The sequence below is a fragment of the Microplitis mediator genome, chromosome 8 (genome assembly GCF_029852145.1).
Source record: "Microplitis mediator isolate UGA2020A chromosome 8, iyMicMedi2.1, whole genome shotgun sequence".
Classification (NCBI taxonomy): domain Eukaryota; kingdom Metazoa; phylum Arthropoda; class Insecta; order Hymenoptera; family Braconidae; genus Microplitis; species Microplitis mediator.
This window is the reverse complement of record NC_079976.1, coordinates 2,855,671-2,880,730: the sequence shown is the minus strand read 5'-3', so window position 1 is coordinate 2,880,730 and position 25,060 is coordinate 2,855,671. Positions and strand designations below refer to the sequence as shown.

The 25,060-nt window shown below is 29.0% G+C and overlaps 1 protein-coding gene and 1 long non-coding RNA gene across 4 annotated transcripts; one reads left to right on the top strand and one right to left on the bottom strand.

Annotated features, from left to right (window-relative positions):
* Positions 1-353: 353 nt before the first annotated feature.
* Positions 354-2,732, top strand: LOC130672889 (uncharacterized). Its single transcript, XR_008990788.1, has 4 exons — positions 354-483; positions 569-790; positions 872-982; positions 2,183-2,732. It is a non-coding gene; the product is annotated as an uncharacterized LOC130672889 (long non-coding RNA).
* Positions 2,733-4,572: 1,840 nt separating this feature from the next.
* Positions 4,573-24,416, bottom strand: LOC130672707 (mucin-5AC-like). Of its 3 annotated transcripts, XM_057477406.1 has the most exons (10): positions 23,915-24,416; positions 23,540-23,740; positions 18,965-18,997; positions 18,748-18,813; positions 11,130-11,416; positions 10,372-10,654; positions 9,784-10,276; positions 8,575-8,727; positions 8,311-8,417; positions 6,260-7,753 (listed from the first exon to the last, which is right to left on the bottom strand). In XM_057477406.1, exons 2-10 carry the CDS (start codon positions 23,618-23,620, stop codon positions 6,398-6,400), a joined length of 2,859 nt encoding a protein of 952 aa, XP_057333389.1. In that variant the 5' UTR covers positions 23,621-23,740; positions 23,915-24,416; the 3' UTR covers positions 6,260-6,397. The 3 variants fall into 3 exon arrangements, with proteins under 3 accessions (XP_057333387.1, XP_057333388.1, XP_057333389.1); XM_057477404.1 differs by lacking the exon at positions 8,311-8,417 and having other exon boundaries at positions 4,573-7,753; positions 23,915-24,414; XM_057477405.1 differs by lacking the exon at positions 8,311-8,417 and having other exon boundaries at positions 4,573-7,753; positions 24,014-24,414.
* Between the last annotated feature and the right edge of the window lie 644 nt (positions 24,417-25,060).

The window sequence follows — 25,060 nt, the reverse complement described above, 5'->3', positions numbered from 1 at the left end:
AATGTTTTCATGCGACAATTACTGGCAATGTCGCTTCTCAAAGAAACATAGAAAAAATCTATAGAAAATTAGGACATGTCGGTCTATGATGAAAGTAAAAAATACTTTCCCGGTCTTTACAAAAGTTCTGAAAATATTCTGGGACTTTTAAAAACACAAGATTATTCTAGAATGTTCCATACATTTTCAGAAAAATAAAAAAAAACAACAGATTCATTTTACGTTCCCAGATTATTTTACAACATTCTCTGATACATCATTCTCTAACGTCGTGGAAGATTTTAGAAAAGTCTAGAGTTTTGGTAAAAATTCCAAATAATTGACGAATATTTTTTACGCTTACAGGAGCTTCAGGAACATTAGAAAATGTTTAAGAATTTAATAACACACTTTAAAAAATTATGGAATGTTCAAGAAATTTCGAAAAATTTTTTAATATGACCCATAATAAAATAATCTACAGCGACTTCTAGATATGTACAGGTATAATAAAAAATTCTGATAAATAAAAAATAAGCAATGATTATAAGCTATAAATACTAAACGACATTATTTTTTACTGATAAAGCTGTGATATAAGTATAAGAAGCGTTTCATAAAACAGTATTATTGAATTCAAACTATCGTCCCGTTAGGTCTACTTAATTTAGACTAATTACTATTACTCGTCACGAAAATAAAGTAAGTAGAAAACTTACAAAAAATGTTGCTAATTATTACAATAAAATTATTGATTGTGTCGAGTGTGATGTCAGAGATAATAACAGTTTGCAAGTTGGAAAACTCATATGTAAGTTAATTCAAATAAATAAAACTAATTTTTCGAAACAGTTCCGTGATTTTGAAATTACAAAAAAAAAAATATTTTTAGTGTTACGATAACGAGGAATGTTGTTCAAATTTCTGTCAACCGTTAGAATTGAATTTAATTCGCAATATCTGCAAGACTGTAATAGATAATTGCGCAGAAATTGGAACGATTGTAAGTATTACTAAAACAGCAGTAAAATTATTGAAAGTTCTCATAATTTTTTTGGTTTAAATTATGAAATCTTATCTGTTATATCGGCTCCGAAATTGAATATCCGACTTCAAAATACTCGTGTCAAAATAACCGAACAAATAACAATAATTGAATAAATTAAAGTAAATAATAATTAATTTTTACGGTATCATTATTATTTTAGTAACAGGGGTTCGTACTTCTCATCTTTGTTGTACTTGTGCAGTAAATTGAAACTTTGGCCGAGTTTTTCTCTTAAACAAACGAATATTATCAAACAATTTAAGCGCACTTCGCTAGATTAGACAGTAGTGCATCGATGTGCGGTCTGTATTTTGTATTTAGAGATTTTGTTTCCAAAAAAAACTCAGCCGAAAATATCTGATAACCCCTGTTAACATTAAAAATAAATATTTCATTAATTATTAACATTATCGCGTGCCAAATGCCAAAAGGGCGTATTACAGCAGTTAGATAAGGTTCCATGCCAAAAGGGCGTATAAAAAAATTTTTTTTTGCCATTCTTTTTAGAATCGCTCGAAACGTAAAGATCTGCAGAAAAAAAAAATTTTGAGTTACTAACGCCAAAAGGACGTATCTTAAGATGTACGCCCTTTTGGCTTTAGGAAATTGTCGGTCTAAAGCCAAAAGAGCGTATAAAAAAAAAATCAGGACTTTTAAAAATTTCGAAAAACAATCTTCAAAATTGTCCGGAGAAGGTTTTTATGAAAAAAAATTTTGAAAAAGTCAACATTTTCGATGGTAGTAACTTTAATTTTTCATCATCTTGGACAGTCCAATGTAATTAAAATAATCATCAACTTTAATTTTTAATCAACTAGGAAATTCCCAAATAATTAATGATTATAAGCTAGAGATAATAAAGTTCAATATTCGTTCTTATATTCAACGCCATGCGGAGCGTATGGTGGAAAGCTAGTGTTTGAGACATACGCTCTTTTGGCTTTAGAAATTTTTTTTTCATTTTTAGACTTAGAACATGTCTACATAACGATTGGCACAAAAAAAAAATTGTACGTCCTTTTGGTTCTTTAAAGCCAAAAGGGCGTATAATTTTTATACGCCCTTTTGGCATTTGGCACGCGTTATATCATGGTCATTATGTCGCGGTTATTTAAACGCGGTGCCGTTATATCAGCTGTCATTATTTTCATTTAGTGTGAGAATTCCGATGAATGCTGTACCAAATTTTGTCGACCTCAATCGAGTCCAAATGTTATTGGATTATGTGATGCTCGTCCTAGATCTCCTCTGATGTCAAAAGTCCGCGATTAATTACATTAATATAAAAAAATTCATCTTCAAATTTTAAATCAGAGAATTTGAGAAAAAATATTCGACTTATTGTTAGGAATGATCTTAAAATTCAAGTAACTACAAGGACCCAAAATATTTAAAAAATTATATGCACTAATCAAATTGTAATTCTTTTAGTTTTCCGATTTATTGAAAAAAATTTCTTTCTTTGTGAAATAAAATTCAATGATTTATAGATATTTAATTTCTCCTATATTATCTATAATTAGATTTTATGTCAGGCATTTCAACAATGATTCAATTGCCATTAAAAAACAAGTCGGTAATTATATTTTTACGATAATTATGGCAATTAACTGTCGGGTAATAAAAAAAAAGCAGTGTCAGTCTTATCTTGTCATATATCACTATAAAAAAATATGTCAATTTTTTTATGAGTATCCGAAGATTATTTTTATCCTAATCAATTTAGAAAATTATCAAATAAACGAACGTTTTCAAAAATTTTTGAATTTACTAAATTTTACTGAAAAATTCCTACATTAGAAATAAAAAAATTTCGATACTGATCTCGGATGTTGAGAAAAAAAAAACCATTTTTGAAAAATTATGACAGAAAAAAAATATAATAAACAGTAATTACATGAGCGGACTCACCTTAGCAGCCAATTTCACTCAGGAATGGATTATCAGCTTGGAACTTGTTCAAAATCAAGACTCACGTTGCTCAAATATTAATCACAATCTCTAATTATTCAAACACTGACACTATGACACTTTTCACTATAAATACTAACTATATAAATAAATATATCGACATATATTTTTTAAAATGCTAATGAATTTTAAATTTATGACAGTGAAAGCAGCAGACAACTAAAAATTTTTAAATTCAAAAAAAAAAAAATTAAAAATTAATATTCAAAATTTTTAAATTAACACGAAAGATTTTTTAAACTCAGCGTCCATGTTTTAGAGTAATTTTTTCAATATGTAATTGGGTCGTTAAAAAAAAAATTAAAAAATGGCCGGATGTCTACTAATTTTTGAATCTCAAATTTAAAAAAATATGCCAATATATGACTTATTTAAATTTCGAATTTAAAAACCCGCACTTAAAATCATAAAAAAAAAAAAAATTAATTAAAATCACTAAATAATTTTCACACTGACACTAATCACTTTAATTAGCACTAAAACTTTAAATAAATAAATATCAATATTAATTTTTCAAGATTAGCAAAACTTCTAAGTCATAGATTTAGACATGATACTGACGTTAGCAGACGTCTAATAATTTTTGGATTTTTTTTTTAGACGCTAAACCATAAAAAAAAATATTTGAAAAAATTACACCTGTAGTTTTTTTAATTTTCTACATGTGTATATTTTTATTTTATTTTTTTGCAATTAATATGTTGAAAAACAAAAATTCAAAAATTTTTAAATGTCTGCTAACTTCAAGATCATGATTTAGACACCAACGACACCACTAACCAACAGCAAAAATTAAAATTAACTTACTGATTCACAAAACTTTTCAATTATTTTTAAACAGGATTTACTTTAAATATATCATTGACTATTTTTAAATATTAAAATATTATTAATTTAAATTTACAAACTCACAGCCAAGTCACCGTCCGACCGCCAGAATATTAATACGCGATTTTAAACGTTGCCGTGCACTAATTTACATAAATTATTATTTTAAAAGATAGTTATGTCCGTTTTCTAATTAATTACGACAAATTTTATTGATAATTAACATTAAAACCCCGCTAATTGTCGCAAAATACCCGAGGCTGTCTCACCCGCACTTGCTGTTTGTACTGAACAATAAAAAGATGGCGTCGCAATTTAAAAAAGGACGCGCAGTAAATGAGCGCCGAAAAATCCTTGCCGCTGATTGGTTTAAAAAAAAACGCCCTCTAGCTGCTTGTCACTCAACTTCCATTTCAAATTTATTTGGCGGCAATCAGCGAGGAAATTTGAATTAAAAATAAAAACTACAGTAGAAATATTTAAAATTACAAGTAATTAATAAATTTAAATTAATTTGTTTAAAAATTTAAATAAAAACATAAAAATTTACTTTTCATATTCTTCTTTATTAATAAAAATACGAATTCCAATTCAAATTTAAATTCAATTGCATCTACAATAATAACAACTCAAATTTACAAATCACTAAAAAATTTATACGATTAATCGATACAATTAATTAATTAATTAATTAATCAATTAATTATTGTTACGGAAATACAAAACTCCTTAATATCAATCGATACAATAATCAATTAAATTTACCAACATATTTATTTAAAATAACTTGAGTTGCTTAAACAAATCAACGACATAACGAGCAAAAAAACGTCAACTATTAATTAATAATTAATAATCAATAATCAATAACCAATAATTAATAATTAATTATCATAATATCATTAATTTCTAATAATCCTTGAGTTAAATTGAGAATCATTCGCAAGCGAGTATACAAAAATGACATTTGTAAATATAACGATATAAATAAATTAATAAACTAATAAATAAATCGATTAATTAATAAACTAAAACCGATATTAATTGTAAATTATTAATTAATATTAAATTTAAATAAAACCCGAAATAATATAAATAAAAGGACGAAAAATCTTTACCAATTTCAGACTTATGTACACGCCCATTGCCCAATTATTACAATTACTTACATAATTATTATTTTATCTTAATAATTATATATCATATTAATACTTTGTTTTATTATTCACTCATTCATGTAAATTACCCAAACATAAATATCTTATCGTCATATATTTATAATCATTTTTTTTATCATCATTTTAATTTCCCTTCGGTATAAAATAATAATAATTATTAATTACACTTAATTAAAAAGTATATCGAATTTAAATTCATATGAAGATATTTTAATATCAGTTATCATTCATAAATTAATAATAAAACCATTAAAATATTTAATTAAATGACTATTAAGGCAGTAACGGTAATATATGGCTTACGTGGTGTATCGTTTAATAATAAACCGACGTAATTTAATCCATACCTCTCATTTCTTATATTATTATTTATTAATCCAATAATAAATTTAATAATATTTTACTTATTAAATTCCATTCACAAGATATGTGCGTGTTTCTATAATTCAAAGTCAGCTCGTTCATCATTATTATTATTTTACTAATAATAATTATAATTATTATTATTTTCTTTGGCGAGCTGTCATTGATAATAATTATTATTATTTTTGTAAATAACTTTGGTCGGTATATATACAAATAGTATATGTATACAGTAACGAAACAGAGTAATTAAGAAATGAGACCAAATAAAAATAATAAATCTCTAGGTAAATATACAAATTAATTAATTACCGTTTAATTAAAATAATTAAATTAACTATTAGGCACGAATCTGTTAATTTAAATTGCTAAGTGGTAGTAAATTATAGGATTTGTGCCTGGGTTACACATTAACTATCGGCAGTGCCGCGTTCGACTTCAACTTGACGCATTGCGGATTCAAAATCTTCGAGAACGGTCATGTCGATCGAAGAGACTATTGCCTCGTCATCGATATTATCTGGAGAATCAGAAGCTTCCTCTTCTTCTTCTTCTGGATCTTGATCTTCTGCTTCGACTGGCTCGGTATCATTGTCATCAAGCTGTTGATTATCACCAGGTGGTTCATTTTCATCGCCCTCGTCGGCAGTCAAAGTGTCTTCAGTAATACTTGGATTAAATAAATCACGCTTGACATTATCGATCTTCACAGATTCTACTTGTTTATTTGAATCGTTGTGTTCATCACTACGACCGGCAGCCCATCGCCGACAGGCATTTGTGAGATCTGCCTGCAAAGAATCAAGACTTCTGCGTCCTTGTCTGGGTACGATCTTAAAACATTTTGATTTATTATCAGTATCATCAGCATTACCATCAAGAGGAACTTGGACACTGGGACAGGACTGAGGACGATCGTTATTTGGCAACGAGAAACTGTAAACCTTTGACGGTTTGTTATCATCAATGATAATAGTATGGGATACTAAGTTTGCTGAAGATGGCGCTGATAGATGCGCTTCTTCCAATTTCAAGTGTTCGGAGGGTTCAGCTCCGTCGGACTGTCCGGTTTGCAGAGTACCTGCTGATGCTGAAGGTGCTTCGACTTGATCTTCAGTGAGTCTGCGGTAGAGTCGCTCGACAATTGACCCAGACTTGATATCACCGAGACCTCCGGGTTGAGTACTATCGGGGACGTTATTGGGCTGGTTATTGCTTGAGTTGACTGGACTGGGGGGTTGATTGTCTGGTTGGAGGACAGCAGTAATTGTTTCGTCGATGGTGTCAGACTTTGTCTCCACTGGTTCGGAACGGGCTGATTGTTTCTTATCTCTGGCTTTACGTACGTTATACTTACGTCGTTTTCTTTCAGCTGGTCCAGCTGGTGCACTTGGATTCTTAGCGGCGGGAGCTGACGCCGGTGGTTCCAGGGGTAGGATGCGGTTGAGTCCGGGCACCGCGCGCCCGGAGGGCTGCCTGCTATTTCGCACGGCTGACTCGGCGATGATGCGGCCTGAGGTGAACTGATCGTAGAGCATCGCTTGATGGTGTCCTTCGGTGATTCGTTGCTCATAGATTGCTTGAGCTGATGATGGGATTGGGATGCCTGATGTTGATGCTGATGCTGAAGTTGTGAGAAGTTGCTGTGATGCTGATGATCCTGAATCAATTGGACCGATACTGTAGTTGATAATCGGCTGCCCTGGTTGTTGACTAGGATAACTGACGATTGTTGGTCCCGATTGGATTGGCAAACTGTAGCTAATTGTGGATGGGCATGATGGCTGGCTTTGGTAACGGGTAACGAGTCCACCGACACAAGGATCGGATAGTTTCTTAATGATGAGGTAAGAATGTGGTTGCTGGTGCTGGTGTTGGTGCTGTTGGAGGTGCTGTTGATGCTGGAGGTGCTGCTGATGTTGGAGGTGATGTTGGTGGTGATGATGCTGTTGGTGATGCTGGTGCTGGTGGTGTTGATGCTGATGCCCGGAGTCTGGTGGGCTGACGATGGGCATACCGTAGTTGTAGGCAAGCCGCGGGTCTGACTGCATGTAGGGGGCGATGCAGGACTGCTGAGAGGGGAATTGGTTGATGATGACAGGTGAATAGGCGACGGTATTGTCGTTGCCCGCGCTGCTGATAAAGTTATTGGAGATATTGAGCGGACCCGCGAAGAGCGAGTGGTTTGACTGGGTGATGCTGGTGCTGGCGAGGGGACTAGACCCGATCGGGATGAGCTGGATTGAGGTTGGCAACTGTTGGACCCCGAAGTTTGGGTTGAAGTTGGGTGTTGTTGCATCAATTTTATGAAATCCACTAGCCGCTTTATTGACTTCTGTGTCTTCTCCTCCTTGTTCAAAAGATCTTGTTTCAGTTGATGCTGGGCCTAGATTTTTAATAATCGAATTGTTTTATTATTTATTTTTTTATTATTATTTATTATTATTGATAATTTATTTTAAATGGCTGATGGTTTACGTGAAATAAACTTATAAATTTAACGATGATCATGCCCTCTGTGCAGACTAGATAAGATCAGTCAGTCATTATTTTTTTTTTTAATTTTAATTTATTAAAAGTTTTATGGGGATCATTTTTCTTTTATTTTTTCTAAAGACTTAAAGGTCGAATTTTTTTTATTTTTTTTATAGAGACTGAATGATCTTGATTTAAAATAAAACCTGGGAATTTCTATTTTAATAAGCATTTGTAACACATTGGCATAAATAATAAAAATTATTTTAAAAAAATAAATTAATTTAAGAGCTTGCAGGTTTTAAAAAAATAAAAATACGTGTCGTCTTTGTAAAATAAATCGTGGATTAAAAATAACGAAAACTAAAACTGATAAATAAATAAATGAAATAAAAATTTGAGCATTCCAACAAAACAAATATCTTAACTTTATAATTATTTTTTGTCTACACAGGCCACAGGACGAACCTGAAGTGACTGGCCGAGCAGCTGGGATCGTTTTTCCAGCTCGTAAACCTGCAATCTCAGATCCGCGTTTCGTTCTCGCTGCTCGTATCTTTCTCTCTCTTTTTCTTCTGCAACGATTATACATTTTCGCGTTCAATTTTCATTCTGATATCAAATGTACGCGAGTCCTCTCATAGTAAGTTTACTTTTCAAGTAAATCGATGTGATAACAAGACCTCAGACTTATAATAATTAATTATAAAAATAAATTGAATTAATAATTACCTAATTCCTCAGACTTTTTAACAATCGGACTGATTCGTTCCTCATCTTGAGTCATTTCAAAACATTTTGGACACTGTCCCTGTGGTGGTGGGGAAATAATGTGGCACGATGGGTGATAACTCGCAGAACAATTATCACAAATTGATAAAATTCCTATAAATAAATAAATTCATTCAATTATTCAAATTCTCCAGCTTTGAAAATTTAATTTTTCAAAAATAAATAAATTCAAATTTATTTTAAAAATTTCATTCGATAATTAACTGAGAAAAATATTTATATCAATTATTTTATTAAATTTTCTATGGTTATTTTCTTCCATCCATTTTATTCTTGAACTTAGAGAATAATCTAATTGATTGTTTTAAAATATTAATTTATTTAATGCCGTAAGATAGACGGTGGAGTTGAATTAGATATTTTCTATTAATAGCAATTTCCAAAATTTCGATATCGGAAAATAATCATGGAAATGGTCATAAAATTATTTGGTTATTTTCTTCCATCCATTTCATTCTTAACCATAATAAATAATCTAATTCATTATTTTTAAATATTAAGGGCATTCTCAGACAGTGCCCCCCACTTTTAAAAAATTTTCAATGACTTTCAACTGTCATGAGCGTATCAAATTTTTATCAATTAATTAAAAAATAATTAAAAAATTAATTTAAAAAAGGACAACGTAGTCGTAATTTCGTCGATATATAGATTTAAAAAAAAAATATTTACACTTGATATCAATTAGGAGTTGAACGAACTTTCTTAAATAAATTTCAGTAAAATTGTCATGTCAATTTTGTAATTCGAATTTTTAAATTTTGTTGGCTAAAATTTATTCAATAAATTTCGTTTAACTCCCAATTGATATCAACTGTAAGTCATTTTTTTCAAATTCTATATCTCAACGAAATTACGACGACGTTGTCCTTTTTTCAATTAAGGTTTTAATGTTCTTTTAATTAATTAACAAAATCTAAATATGGTTATGACAGTTGAAAGTCATTATATATTTTTAAAAAGTGGGGGGTACTGTCTGAGAATGCCCTTAACTTTTTTTTTTATATACCAAAAAATTTTCAATTTTAAAATTCCCGCGTAAATTTTTAGTCAGAAAAAAAGTTAAAAAAAAATCATTTTTTATTTTTTTTTAAACTAAAAAATTAAATCAGTGATTTTACAAATTAGCAGAATTAGTTAAAAATATACCTGGACTCCTGCAGTTTATGCAGACGACATCGTTTTCTATTTTCTCAATAGTCAAGCTCGAAGGTAGTCCTGGTATATTCATGGCCTTTGACGGTGAACTCTTTGAGGAGTTTGAATTTGAAGTGAGTGTTTGGCTTGTGCTACAACCATTTTCTAGTGTTTTGTTGCAACTAACACGAACTGTTTCATTTAAGTTACGAAGAATATTTGGCTTCCCTACGGGCTTTTGAGCGGGAACAAGTGACTTCGAGGTCGACGACTGCGACAAGGAAGACGAGCAAGGCGAGGAAGACGATGAGGAAGGCGGGGAGGAGGTCAATGGGACGGTTTTCGGTACACCCGACTGGGACTTGGTCACTTTATTGCTCGATGACGTCGACGACGACGGTAATGACGACGGTGGAGGTGGCGGAGACGGGCCATTGAGTCGCGCCGTCGTTTGTCTTGTCTGAGGCGCGTTGCCCGATTGTAGATATGAATGCCGTTTCTTTTTCTAAATAAATAAATAAATAAATAAATAATTAAATTAATTAATTTACTAAATAAACAGAATAAACTTTGCGTGTAATTAAAATAAAATGAAATTACCGTCGGTAGTTCCCAGTTGGAACAAACAAACTGCGGATTAGCACGACTTCGACGCTTTCGTTCAGCTTTCTTGTTCTGTAACTTATCAAAGTTTGAGGCTGTGATAAGTCCAAGTGTATCGAGAAATTCAGCTTGCTGTAACTCTGGTTTACAATTATCCGACGTTGACGAGTCATTGTCATTGTAGTTGTCATTTTCATTCAATTTTTCAATTGAATTATCATTTACTAGTTCAACAACGTCATCATCTATTGACAAGGTTTCTACTGGAGTTGATGTTTCTCTAAAAAAAAAATTTATTTTATAAAATCTATTCAATTAGACAATGAAAATGTACCTGAAGATCGGAACGTTTTTCGCGCAACGAAAATGAAAAAAATTTATGTAATTTGACTCCTTAAAGGGTCACCGGTTACCCAACTCCGGAGGTTGGCGTGTAAGATTTATATGCGAAACAGTTCAGAAATCTAATCATCCCGTAGATTTTTACTATCAAATATTTTTTCGTTGAGCGAAAAACGTTCCGACCTTCAGGTACATCAATAAAAGGAACCGCTACTTTTTAAAAAGTCGAAATCGGCCGAGCGTTTGCATCAAATTTGAATTTTTTTTCAATTTAAAAATTTCAATTAATCATTTTATAAATTCGCATCTAAAAAATTAATTTCTGTTAATTTTTTACGCTGGCTCGTGACTTGAAATAAAAAAATTAGCGGTGAAATAATTTGACTAATTAACTAATTGAGATGACAACATACTTGGCACGTAATTTTTTATTGACTCCATTCCTACAATTGTCTTTAGACAACCGTCTGCGTTTGGACAAACCATTCGCTTGAACCTTGACCTGGACAATGTCATCTTTAGCCTGATCATTATCGGGTGTGATATGATTGTTGTTGTTACTGTTGGCATGATAATTGTTGTTTATGTTGTTGTTATTGTTGATTAGACCCAAAAGTGAAGCCACTGATACTTTAACGCCGTTTGCATTCTGCGCCTGGTATGCCTCAACTTCTTTGCGCAATCGCTCAACAACTTGCTTCTGCGTACAGACAAAAACCAACAACAAACTTTACTCATTGCTCATAATGGATATTGTATGTTGTAGATATAACTTTGTACCCACAAAGCTTTAAACCAAAGCATACAGTCTTATTATATTTTATTTTATAAAACAATTTTTTTTTTTTAAAGAGATTTTGCGTGTTCTCGCGATGGTAAAACTTTGGTAAATAGTTTGTTTTTGGGCAGATTTATATAAATAGATATTGAAATAAATATATGAAGAGGGTAAATAAAATCTGGTTTTCTAGATGGGATATATAAAATAAAAAAACTTAAGCGCAAATGGTATGAGAGTGTATTTAGAATCGATTTTACGGGTTTATAACAACGTCGATAAGCATCCCCTGGGAATCTACAGGTCTCTCATTCACTTACTAAATATATGTATATGTATGTACATACTGGAGTACGAATTTCTACTCTAAATAATTACTGTGATTTAAATAATTACATTTTATAAATAATTAAATAGTAAAATAAATTTAATTATTGAGTATATTTTCATTTGGACCCAACGTTTCAATCTTTTTCATCCATCTTACGGCAATAAAAAATCATTCTATCAATTTTTATAGATATTTGATTAATAAAAAAATTATCTATTAATTTTTGCGTTGGAAATATTTTCGATTAATTTTTTCCGCCGCCTTTATCTCTATCCATCTTACGGCCTTGAATAAATTTTCAAGTTTTGTTGTCCATCTTACGGCGATAATTAAATTAATTAAAAAAATTCATGAATTAACGATGGTTTAGAAATTTTTAAGAAAATTTTCTTGTTTTTTATTATCGCGCATCTTACAGCAAGAAAAAGATGGCCATCTTACGGCAATTAAAATCATTTTATTAATTTTTATAGACATTTGTTTAATATAAAAATAATCTATTAATATCTTTATCCATCTTACGGCATTGAATAAATTATCAAGTTTTGTTGTTCATCTTACGGCGATAATTAAATTGATTCAAAAATTTATGAATTATCGGGGGTTAAAAAATTTTTAAGAAAATTTTCTGGTATTTGTACTATCGCGCATCTTACGGCAAGACAAATTTATCCATCTTACGGCAATTAATGAATGCGTTTAGCCAACTCCAAAAATACAGCAGTAATTTTCATTTTTTAGCGTCCATCTTACGGCAACAAATTATTCAACAAACTCCAATAATTGCTTCTTCTACAATGCATTTTTTTTCTCTTTATAGAAAAAACAATTTCAAATTAATTTTTCCATCTATTGTCAAGCTTCAACGTCAACGTCCATTCCACAATAAATAATTTAATTAAATTTCCTGATAGATTAGTTATAACTGATATAACAAAATTGAATTTTATACACCACCATAAAGTTAAAAAGCTCATGTAACTTTTGTAATATCGAAAGTGCAAGCACGTAACCATTATTTATAAAATCTTCAATTTACCGTCACTCGAAATTTAATTTTCAACAATCCGCTTGACTTAAATCCAAAGAAAATTCAAAGAAAATAAAATAAATTATGATAAACGTCAGTTGAATAAAAAAACTTGTAAGTCATCGGTTTTTAAATTTGATTAGTGACAACTTTGTAAAGTCATTTTTCCATTTTCCGGACACTGAAAAATTCAAAAGTAATAACGGAAAAATATAAATTTTATAAAATGACACACCCATATATTTATTCAAAATAATATCAAGAGTAAACACCCACCCGGTAGTAGATATTTTAGTGATCGATCGCGACTCCAATAATATTAGCATGCTACAAAAAACTCTCAAAGAATTTAAAACAAGATTTTAAACAAGAGTTACTTTGCCTACCAAACAAAACTGAATAATTTATCATAACATCAATAGACCAAGATTATTATCGTTTCAAAAGATAACGTACAATTTTCAATGAATTATCGACGACATCCGATCGATTCAATTTTATTATATTATACCCGAGTCAAAAAAACAAATTCGGATTTACGTCTCAAAGTTCTCAATGAACACGCAGAAAATTTTCGAGTAAAAATTACCCATAAAATTTGGTACTGACAGGACATTTGTCAGTAACTAAATTTTTACTATACACTGAAAAAACAATTTATTTGACTGAACAAAATTATTTATTTCATTCAAATATATATTTGTTTGTAGCCAACAAATGGAGCGACAGCGCCACCATTCAAATACAGATTTGTTAACTATAAACAAATCATTATTTCATTCAAATGAACCATATCTTTGTCTCAAATAAGTATTGATTAGGTCTATTCAAATATGGGATTTATTTGCCTGAAACAAATCTTATTTAGCTCAAATAAATTTTTCTCTCAGTGTGTTGTTAGTAGAAATTGCACTTGATTTACATGTTATCGAGTAGTGTATTTTACAATATGCATGGGAAAAATGGAAATATTTACCACATGTCCTCTTAGTATCAAACTTTTTGGGTAACTTTTACTAAAAATTTATCTGCGTGAAGTTTTTGAAGATCAATTTAGAATTTTAAGATCGACAACAGTACAGAAAGTTATCCTATAATAGTTTAGCCCTAAAAGTAGTAGTTACGACCCATTTTACCACCTTGAAGACTAAACTGAAATAACATAATCTAGATTAGAGCCTCAAAATACATGTACCTGAAGATCGGAACGTTTTTCACGCAACAAAACTCAAAATAAGTCATAAAATTTGTGTCTAAAGGCGAATTTAGGGGTAGTTGGGGTGGCCTGTCATTTTCGGGCGACGTGCGAAACATTTCCGAAATCTAGATCCAGTATATTTTTTACTATTCATTTCTTTTTTCTCATTTTCGTTCTGCGAAAAACGTTCCGATCTACAGGTACATCAAAATACTCAAAATGTACAGGAATAATTTTATCCGCATTTGAACCTCAAAAGTCTCTTCCGTCGTATTCTCTCCCCTCCCTTTTCTATCTAAAACTTTTCAAAGTCCGAAGTATAACTTTTCATTAGTTGAGGATTTTGAGCTCTTAGTTATAATTCAAAATCGATAAATTGTTCGCATTTAGACCTCATAGTTCTCATTGAGGATTTTTAGTTCTAAAGTAGAGTTACTTTCTGGGCGTAAATAAAATATCAAAGGAATTGAGGCTTCTGAGGACTAAACTAGAATTTGTGTTTTGACTCGGATAATTTTCGAGTATATTTAAATTTTTGTTTCCGCTTTTGCTTTCTAGATAAAAGTATTCTTTTAATAAATTTATAGTTTACATTAAAGTGACTTTTAAAATTTCAAATCTTTTTTATATGCAAATTTCGTCATGATTAATTTCAAATGCGCTTCCAAACAAAGAAACTTGGCAACTGAAATTACTTTTTTTTTTTTTTTTGCGGTAGTTCCTGTTTTCATATTCTTCTTCCATCATTAATAAGTAAAAATTTCGTACGAGGTTTTGTTAAAGAAACAAAAAAAAAAAAAAAAAGAAAATAAAGACACTTAAAGTAAAACTCAAGGCGTCGTACCAAAGTGGCTGTATAACGATTTTTAAGCTAGCTGCGCCGTGACACGGCAATTTTGTTACTTTTTTTACCATCATTATTGTTACTGTTACTATTATTACAAACATATATCTATTACCTTTACATAAATTCAAATTACAAGAACATGGGGAGATTTATTTTAATTTTTAAACTGATAAATAAACGAGCGCGTGTAATTTGTGAATGTAAATATTTGCCCGACGTTTTTTTTTTTTTCAGGAAAACAAACTCACCCTCGAAAAAAAAAATAAAAATACAATTACATTTAACGAATAATTACAAACTATAAAAGTTCACGCATAATTTAATTTGAGACAAGTTTTAAATTAAATATTTACAACAATTAAAAAGTTGCCGCGCAAAAATTTTTAAATAAATAAATTTGAAATTTTAATTTTAACGTAAGTAATATTAGTCTATATATTAAAAAAAATATAACAAATAATAAAATCAATATAATATTAATTAAAATCTAAAGTTACAAAGTTTTACCAACTCGGATCGTATTTAAATCATTAACAAGTTGTATTCTCTATCCCGTATAATACACAAGCGGAACCTGAAGAAAAATAATTTCAAAGACGGAACAAGTTTAAGAGTATAAGGAAATATATAATACAGCAACGAAACGTTTTGTGAATAATATTAAATAACACGTCAGGAAATAATTTATCGAGTAAGCGAACGTAATTTGCGGGTACACTTAAATTGCATAACAGAGATCAATAATAAATAAATTTAAATTGGGAATTGTGATACATATATATTTCTATAAATAGTTGGATAATAGAAAAAGTTATCTACCGATATAAATTTATCTAAGCCCAAATTATCTATAAATTTATCTTACAGTTTATATTTCGAGGCGCGTGCGTATTAATGGCGGGAATTTTAAATATAATATCGAGCGACGCGATCGCAACAGAATCCGTAGGATCTCGCACTTTTTTTTTATACGTAATATTATATCCGTACGTACATAGTCGGTTATATTACTTTGAATAACGTATATATATATGTATATACATATATATATAAAGATATGGAAGGGATAGAAGTAAAGAGAGATGAGAAGAATGGAGAATGAGATAAATGATGTAGAATATATATATATATGAAAAGATGGAAAGACGGGTAGGTCGTAGTCGGGCTGCTGCTGCTGCTCCTCTGCGGTTTCAATTGGAAAGCTAGAGGATCAATAAGAACCAGGTTGCCGTTCGCGTGCCGTCGACGATTGGACGACAAAGTTAAATCTTATGCGTTATTGGCGCGCTTAATTTGCTATGGAAAATAATTAACTAAAAATTTCTATGATCAATAAAAATTTCTACAAACAACATCAACTTTTAAATCTACACCCCCTTGAACTTTTTTTTCTGTTTTACTCCGGACAGTAACAAAAATTTAAAATCTACATGTCATCCCTGGTAGAAATTTTTCGGAAATTTCTCTGAAAAACTGAAAAATTCTTCAGAACTTGGAAAAAATCTTCAGAGCTTTAGAACTGAGTTTTTCAGAGAAAATTCCGAAAAATTTCTACCAAGGATAAATCGATTTATTTAAAGGTATTAGAGACGTTTAATAGGAAACGGCTTGAAGATCTAAGTTTTAAAATGATAAGTCAAGTTTCCGAATAGTCTCGAACGATTTTAACGTCCCTAACTTAAACTCTATAGAGGTGACGACCTTGTAGGTGTTGGTACGTTCCGTTGAAAACTTTGGTGAAACTTTTCCAACAAACCGACAACAATGCTATAGATCATTTTTTTTTTCAACTTTATTTTTATGTTACTTTTTAAAAAGTTTAATTATGCCAGTTGTTTATATTTTATCATCAGGATTAATTATCCATGTTATTTATAATCGTATTTTTGTTTTTTATTCTCTTTAAATCAATGAAGAACAATCAGGTTGGCTTCTTGCCGCATTCCCCGAGGTCATTAATAATTTGATTACAATCGATAACTTCTTGTCGTTATAAGAGTTATCTTTTTTTTTGTTTTGTTTTATTTATTAGCCGTACTCAGTTTTCGTTCTTCCTCAACACATCTCTCCGATCTCATCCCAAGACCCCATTGCTGTGCCATTAATAATTCAGAGTTTCCTTTTAGTGCCGTAATGCAACGGTAGAGGGCGGAGAGCCATTAATAATTAATGTAAATAGTAGATCATTATCAATAATAATTAAATAGATAAATTAATTGGCGGATAGATAAATATATGGCAAAGTAGATTAAAAAGTTATATATTTTTGCCGCCTATTCAGCACAATATACAATATAAAATGTATATTAACGATCGATGTTACTAGTCCGCGTCAGCACTGCAGCAACTTTGTAAGATGCGACGAATCACATCCACGATGCGCAACTGGTGATAAAAATAACAAAACTTTTAAATCATTTTTTCATAAACTAAATCGTTGTAATGAAAATTTTATACTATCAAACTTTGGATTAATGGCTTCCTATTACCCAATTAATCATTTAAACCCATTAATTATTCGGATAAACGGAAATATTTTATGTCATCCATTAAATTTCATTATTAATTTCGGTTCAATTCAATCTCATAAGCGGAAAACAATATCCGGAAATAAACAATCGATAAAAATAATGGGTTTTAAATATCAAGCGGAATTAGAGATAATTTGATAAGTTGGGAAAATTATTTTCATTTTACTTTTTAACTTCATTGGATTTATCGGTTTTAATAGAAAAGTCTATTGAAAATTAAATAGAATAATTCAATTTGTTGACTATAGAATTTTTAACTTTTCACTCATACACTTTTTAAAATTAATAGTAAATGGGTGATAAAAAAACCGATTGATTTTGCCAAAAAAAAATTAATAATTTCGTTAAAAATTACGAGTGCAATTAACACCCTCTTGCGAATAATTGTGTCAAATTATGCATGATACTTTATATTATTGTTTAGCTAAGTTATGTACTTCTCCCGTGCACATACACTGAAAAAAAAATTTAGTTGAGCCAAAGATATCGTATATTTGGATATGGCCAAATAAATATTTAATTGTGAGAAAGATATAATATAATTCCGTGAAATAAGTGATTTATTTGGGGTAAATAAATGATTCAATTGCTGCAAATGAGGGTTAGTTGGACCATGTAAAGTATCGCTAAATTTTCCGTTATTCGTCACAAATTTAATATCTTTACCACAAATATATCATTTATTTACCACAAATAAATTATATACTTCAGTCAAATTTTAGAATTATTTGAATCAACTGTCATATTTAGTTGTAATAAATATATTCATTTGTCATTAAGAAATATTTTTAAAAAAGCCACAAATAAATTGATTTATTCGGGACCAATATTTCTTTTTTTCAGTGTAGATACGTGGGGCCCCATTTTTATTCCTACACATACTTTTGTTAATTGAAATTTTTTATAAAATATGTTAAGCAACTCATGTACTTGTAACCCTAGCAATGGCTTTGTTGCTGGATTCACTATTACTAAATAAATAAATAAACACAAGTACGATACTGAATTTGGCTGAGGTCTAATAATTTTTGGATTTTTTTAAGAACTATAAATAATAAAAAAAAATATCTCAGGATCATATCACAAGTATGTGTTAAATATACCCATGTATAAAATTATTTTAAAAAAATAATTATATGCCCGTTGGTTTATAATGAAACGAGTACCCAAGAAAATAATTTTTCACAGAATGTAAACTTTCAATGTGTGACCTTGTTGCAGCTAAATAAAATCAAGCATCTGTCACAGAGGAAGGTATCATAAGGTAAGAGGTAGGGAAAGGTATAGAGTAATGATAAATATATAGCAACAATCACCTGGCATTGCCCGAGGGAAACTATCTGAAGCTGAATTTGTTTTATTTGTCCGTGTATGTCGACATTCTGAAACATTTAGTAGACAAATTATTTTAAATTGTACGACTATTTGATTACTATTGTAAAAAAAAGATATTAATAACTTAAATACTGAGATTTAGTTATTGATAACTGTGTATTTGAGATAATAATATATAATTTTTATTTAAAAACTTACATTCGGGTCATCCTTGAGCTTCCCCACGCAAATCTAGAAGTTTAATAAAAAAAAATTTTAATGAAGTTTATGTTGATGGAGATAAAAAGTTTTTCTATTGTTGTATTAACAGTAATTATTATGATGATAAATGTCTTAATAATGATTAAAATATATGCTGCTGAGTTATGCAAAATAGCGAATGTAATTTTAAACAGGGGAAGTATACTGAAGACAAATTATGAGAGACAGCAGAGCCAAAACTAATCTGCAGCTATTGTCATCTACATCGGCTCTGAGAAGGCCACGTAATTTCAAAGTTGTATAGAAATTACTCGCGTAGAAATTATTAAGTTGCAGACGCAAACATTTCCTAGGACAATTTATTTTTAAATGTTTTACTCATGTAATTATTATTTTATAAATTTTAATTGGATTAATTGATCAAATTATTTTTAAACAAAGAAATATATATATGGTAAGAAAAATATGTAATTTGGACGATGTATAAAAATATAATTGCTTGAAAAAAACACTTGTATTTTATTTCATTTTTTTCTGATGTTTAATTTTTAATTAATAGAAGCGATGTTTGATTTGTTGTTTTTTTTCCTCGGAATTTATAATTAAAAGCACTTAGTTATGAAAAGGTAATAAAGATATTCGAGAAATTTTTGTGTATATACAAGAAAATTTATGAGAAATCAAAATAAAGTAAAACTTGAGGAAATTTGTGCTGATTCTGTTGAAGCGCGGAATAAATTGGACAATTTGAAACATAAATTTTAATATAAATTAGGAAAATAAACGAGTGGATGTGCTCGGAGTGAATCTCGTAATAAATATAATTTTTTAGAAATTTAATAAATCAGTTAATTTGATTTTTCACAAAAACTTGTGTACGATTTAATAAAAAGTTATGCGAAAATATTATTAATATGCAGTAAAATTTACTGGCAGAAATTTCTCTTAATATTCAAATATAATACTTTCAAAATATTGTTTGATTAAAATATGCGAATAATAATGGTCGCAATCCGTTTAAAACAAAACTTTGGTTCATCATTTTATTAACTTTTCCGAGCTTGAGTCACTATTCCAACGTAAAATCGATGTTTTTATGAATTTAAACTTTGAATTATATTAAGAAATTCTTTACATATCGTACAATAAAATATAGAAAATTGTTTTTCAAATTTACTGTAAAAAATAATTTTAAAAAACCCGCGTAAAAAAAGTTCGTTTCCGAAATTATCATGAGAGTGAACTTCAAAATTTGAGACAATTTCGAACTCTCAATTGATTATTTTTGTGATTTTAAAAATTAAAGAGTAAAACAATTTTTCATTTCCTGACCTCGTTCTTGAAAAGTTCTCATAAGAGTCACAGAAGTTCATTATTAGTTAGGAAAACTTCTTATATATTAATGTTTTTCAAACCAGCAGAAATTTCAAACTGAATTATTTTGCTTTAAAAAGTTTCAAAAAAACATGCCTATAAATTACTTATTCAAAATCTTTTTCCCAATTCCAAAACTGATAAAAAAATTCAAAGCTCAAAATTGTCTCTAATTTTGAAGTTCACTTCTATGAATTTTCCTAACGATTTTTTTCTGTTTGAAAAAAAAATCTATTTTCACAATAATTGCAATATTACAATCAATTATAAATTTCTTAACTCTAAAATTTTATTAAATAAACAGAATAATTTTCCTTTGATAAGTTGACTAATTATTTTTTCAATGGAGTAAAACAGTTGATCCTGTCATAAATAGTAAATAAAATATTAATTAACTCAAATTAACTCGACGAAAATAATAAGAAAAGTAATATATATATTATTTGAAAATGAAATATAAAATAATAATGAAATAAAACATAAGTAAAGAACGAGAACTAACTAGAAAGGGAAACTAACTCTGTCATTATTCTCATCCTATAAACTTTTCAAAAGTTTAGTTTTAAACTTTGAGAATGTTTCGCCCTGTTACGATTCCCCACTTCCCTTTTGCTTATACAGTGAAGTGTTTTTATCTCACAATAGGCATTTTTAAATTTTCCTTATTTGAGTCATACATTTAAATATATCATTCATCATCTATCGCTCTTTTAAACTCAAAAAAAAAATAAACCTACAGCCTACATATTTAATATTTATTTCAAGCTGATCAACAATTTTTTCACGGTTGATAAGTTATCTGATGAAAGTATTGATTTCTACTCCAAATATCACTTTCGTTGAATTTAAATTTTCCATTAAATAAAATTAACTTTTTTAATATTAAATTTCATACAGCGATAATTTAATTAATTACATACGCAAAAGGTATTCAAATTACGTTATATATTTTTAATTTAAAAAAAAAAGTGTATTTAATATTTCAACTCCGTAATTTAATTTATAAAATTATTTACTTTGATGGCAATTTTCGCTTTCAAATAATTTCTGTAAATTGAATTAATAAAAAAAAAAAAATACTTTTATAACTACAACTAATACATTAATATTAATTTTGTTAACTCCGACATAGTTTGTAGCTAATAAATGAATTCTAAAAGTATAAGAGTAAGAGAAAGTAAATAAAACTCATGACTAAAATTCATATTATTTTATCACTATTATTTTAATCCATCATTTGTTCTATCGACTTTTGAATTTCAATTATTGTTTATTTTTTTTTTTTTTTATCAATTATCAAATGGAATGAACGTCAAGATGTTTATTGAGACGAAATAAAAATAGAAAACATTAGAGAAATTTTTAAATTAAAAAAGTAATAAAATCAAAAAAAATTTATAATTAATAATAGAGTTTTTCATTTTTGTTTAAAAACAATGATTTTTTTTTAATTAATATTTTTCTTTTGTAATTTAATTACGTAATGATTGAATTTTTTATAGACAAGAATTTTAAAATAATAAAGGTCATTAACGAATAATTAAAGAATGTTGATCCTAATGTTTCATTCAAGAGTAAATGTAATGTAGTTATCAACTATTGAGTGTAATTAGAAAAAAAATAGTAATGATCATTATATATAATTATGGATAAGATAAATCAATAATTGTTATTTCTTTTATTTATAATACCGTTAAGTATTTTTAAAATTAATTGGAAACTAAAAGTTTAATAAACTTGAAATTTTAAGTAGACTTTTACCGCCTGAGAATTACATAATTACAATAAATAAAAATTTATCGATTTTCGGTGCTTTTTATTTTCCACGAACCTTCAGTTCGTAAAGTTTAAACAGAAATATACAGAACGTACTTCAGTACTGCTGTGTAATTCTATTCTCTGAAATCACTAAAAGATAATAAAAAAAAGATTTTCAAAACTTTAAAACTGTGATTGTAAAACAAACAAAATTACCAAAAAATCTTTAAAATAAAAGCAAAGAATTTCTAACCCTCTCGAAAATCACTAAATATATAAAACTAAAAACTCATCAGTTTCCGACAAATATAAGAGCTCAATTACTTCCACATTTCATAAAACGCGTTCATAAAATTTTACTACTTCCTATTTCAATTATCAAAAAATTTATCAATAAAAAAAATCTCTAAAAAATAATTACCAGAAATTAAAAAAAAGTTCAATTATTTCTAATCAAGTAATTAAATTTATAGACATATATATATTTAAAATATTTTTTTCCCTCCTAGGTTATGTTTCTGATATATAATTTAGTCAATTGGTCCTATAATTTAATAATCTTATACAATACAAAGTTAAATAACACATCTAATTGATAACCGTATTATCTATATATGCACATACAGATGCGCAGTCAAATCAACACACACTCATCCCCATACATACATACACACATACATACATACATTTATACATACATACATACAAACTAAAAAATAATAAGATATTAAATCTATAATTTAAATGTGCAACGCAATTATCTACTATCGTAAGTAAAACGGGTAAATTGGTATCATCCATCACAACTAAAACAGAGGTCGTTGTATTGGATCTCGAGCTAAATTTTTCTTATGTTACTTTTACAAAAATTTCTTAGCCCCATCACCAATTTTTTAACCTTATATATTTATTTACATGTTTGTTTAATTGTTAATTTAAAAAAATTACAGACAAACATCCATTACATATATAAATATATGTTTATGTATATGTACATGTACTTAAGAGAACGAGCTAGTTACAGCTAATGATGATGATGATGATGATGAGGCGACTTAGTTGTTTTCGCGCGCCAGCAAGACGTCCTGGGACAATCTAACGCGCGTTGCGGCTTATCGACATTACCCGGGCTACAAATTACTCAATAATAATAATAATGATAATAAATTAATATTATTATTGAAAAAAAAAATGTTTTCAAGTCTAAAACAATAAACAATCAATTACAAATGAACCGGAAGTAATATATAATGTCCAATAAAAAGCTAGCCTTGAAGATCGATAAAATTGCCTTGAAATTAATCTCGTTCAATAAAATATCACTAAAATATATGTAATTAAGAGTAAAAGCAAACATATTTAAAATTAACTGAATACTTAATGACCTAATTAATTTAAATTTTAAATTAAAAAAAAAAAAAAACTTTTTGTAAAAATTACCTGATGATCACAAATGGCGTTCTTCAATTTATTTTGCACCAAAACAATTTCCTTCTGCAATCCTTTTGATATCTCCATCATGATAAATATTTTTAAAAAAACAAAAAAAAACTTTAAAGTTTTAAATCCAAATCCACCGCGGCGTTATTTAACTTTTAGGTGTTTATTGGTAAACGCGTGTCCCTGTCTCTTGCGCGCGTACTAAAAAAAAATAAAATATGTAATTGTAGTTAAGTACAAGTATTAGTTTAAGTACAACTACAAGTTTGAGTATAAGTATCAGTGTAAGTGAATGTGAGTATGAGTATTAGTATAAATTTAAGTATAGTATGAGTACGAGAGAGTAAAACTAAACAATAACTATAAGTTAAATACCAAACAAGAGAGACAGACACAAGAGCATTAAAGTGGGAGTCGCAAGTTGAGAGTAGAGCTGACGAATTTGTTGTAAAGAGGGAGAGAGTACACACGTACACGATACAAAACCCCAGTACGCCACACTCGTAAAACCGGTGGACAAAACCCCGTCGTTATAACTAACACACTATTTTACTTAATATTTTATGCCCGATTACTAATTACACTTAAATCACTTCATTATCTTTTACTTAACCAACAACTCAATAATTACATACTTATTAAAATATAAATTTTATTATTATTATTAATATAAGTGTTTTATACTTTTTTAAAAATTTTACTCTTATTGTCTAGTCTCCTATATCCCAAATATATATAATTGATAGTTTTTATAATAAAAACTGCGTGATCCTCCGCCGGATAAGTCACGGCACAGAGCGCGCACGAGGAACAACCCACCACGACGGAGGCCCACGGGCACTTGTCCGTTCTGATCTTCTCCCAAACTAAACCTCACTAACGCACACTCATTTTACGTACAAATATATATATATATATATATGTACATACCTTTAACAACACCCTCCCTGACTACCCTCTACCTCTACCTCTACTTCTACCTCTACACTCAATACACTAGTGTAATTCTTGCCCCTCTTTTGTCGGTGTGGCTCAAGTCACTGAAATTAAATTACTGATACATTTTAACACAAATTCAAATAAAACTCAAACTTGTTACGGAACGAGAACGAGAAATTATATATATTTTTTCTTCACACACAAATATAATTTTTAACGTGTGTATAAATATATATGTAGGTAAAATATATGAATATTGTCTTTAATATGAATGTATTAACACGCGCATACGCAGTAACATTAATTTTAACACACGGATAGAAACTAGCGACACTGACGACACAAACTGTAAATTAAAACCTATACAAAACTTAGCAATTACTTTAAATACCCATTATTTATCTAATTACTTGTACTTTAGGTTAATTACTTTGGTAATTGGTTTTTTTTCAAATTATTTATTTTTAAATAACAAATGACTGAGCAAAAACGCGCGTTATTTATTTTGTAACTAATTTATGCGGGTATATAAATATATACTATATTATATATATATATATGTTTTTTTTTAATATATTAAAA

Excerpts from the sequence above, each read along its gene's own strand:
- LOC130672707 (XM_057477404.1), bottom strand. The coding sequence starts at position 23,620 with ATGATGGAGATATCAAAAGGATTGCAGAAGGAAATTGTTTTGGTGCAA. Across the intron at positions 18,998-23,539 it reads ACGCCATTTGTGATCATCAG|ATTTGCGTGGGGAAGCTCAA; the intron begins GTAATTTTTACA and ends TTAAACTTCTAG. Across the intron at positions 7,754-8,574 it reads TAAAAAGTCTGAGGAATTAG|GCCCAGCATCAACTGAAACA; the intron begins GTAATTATTAAT and ends TTAAAAATCTAG.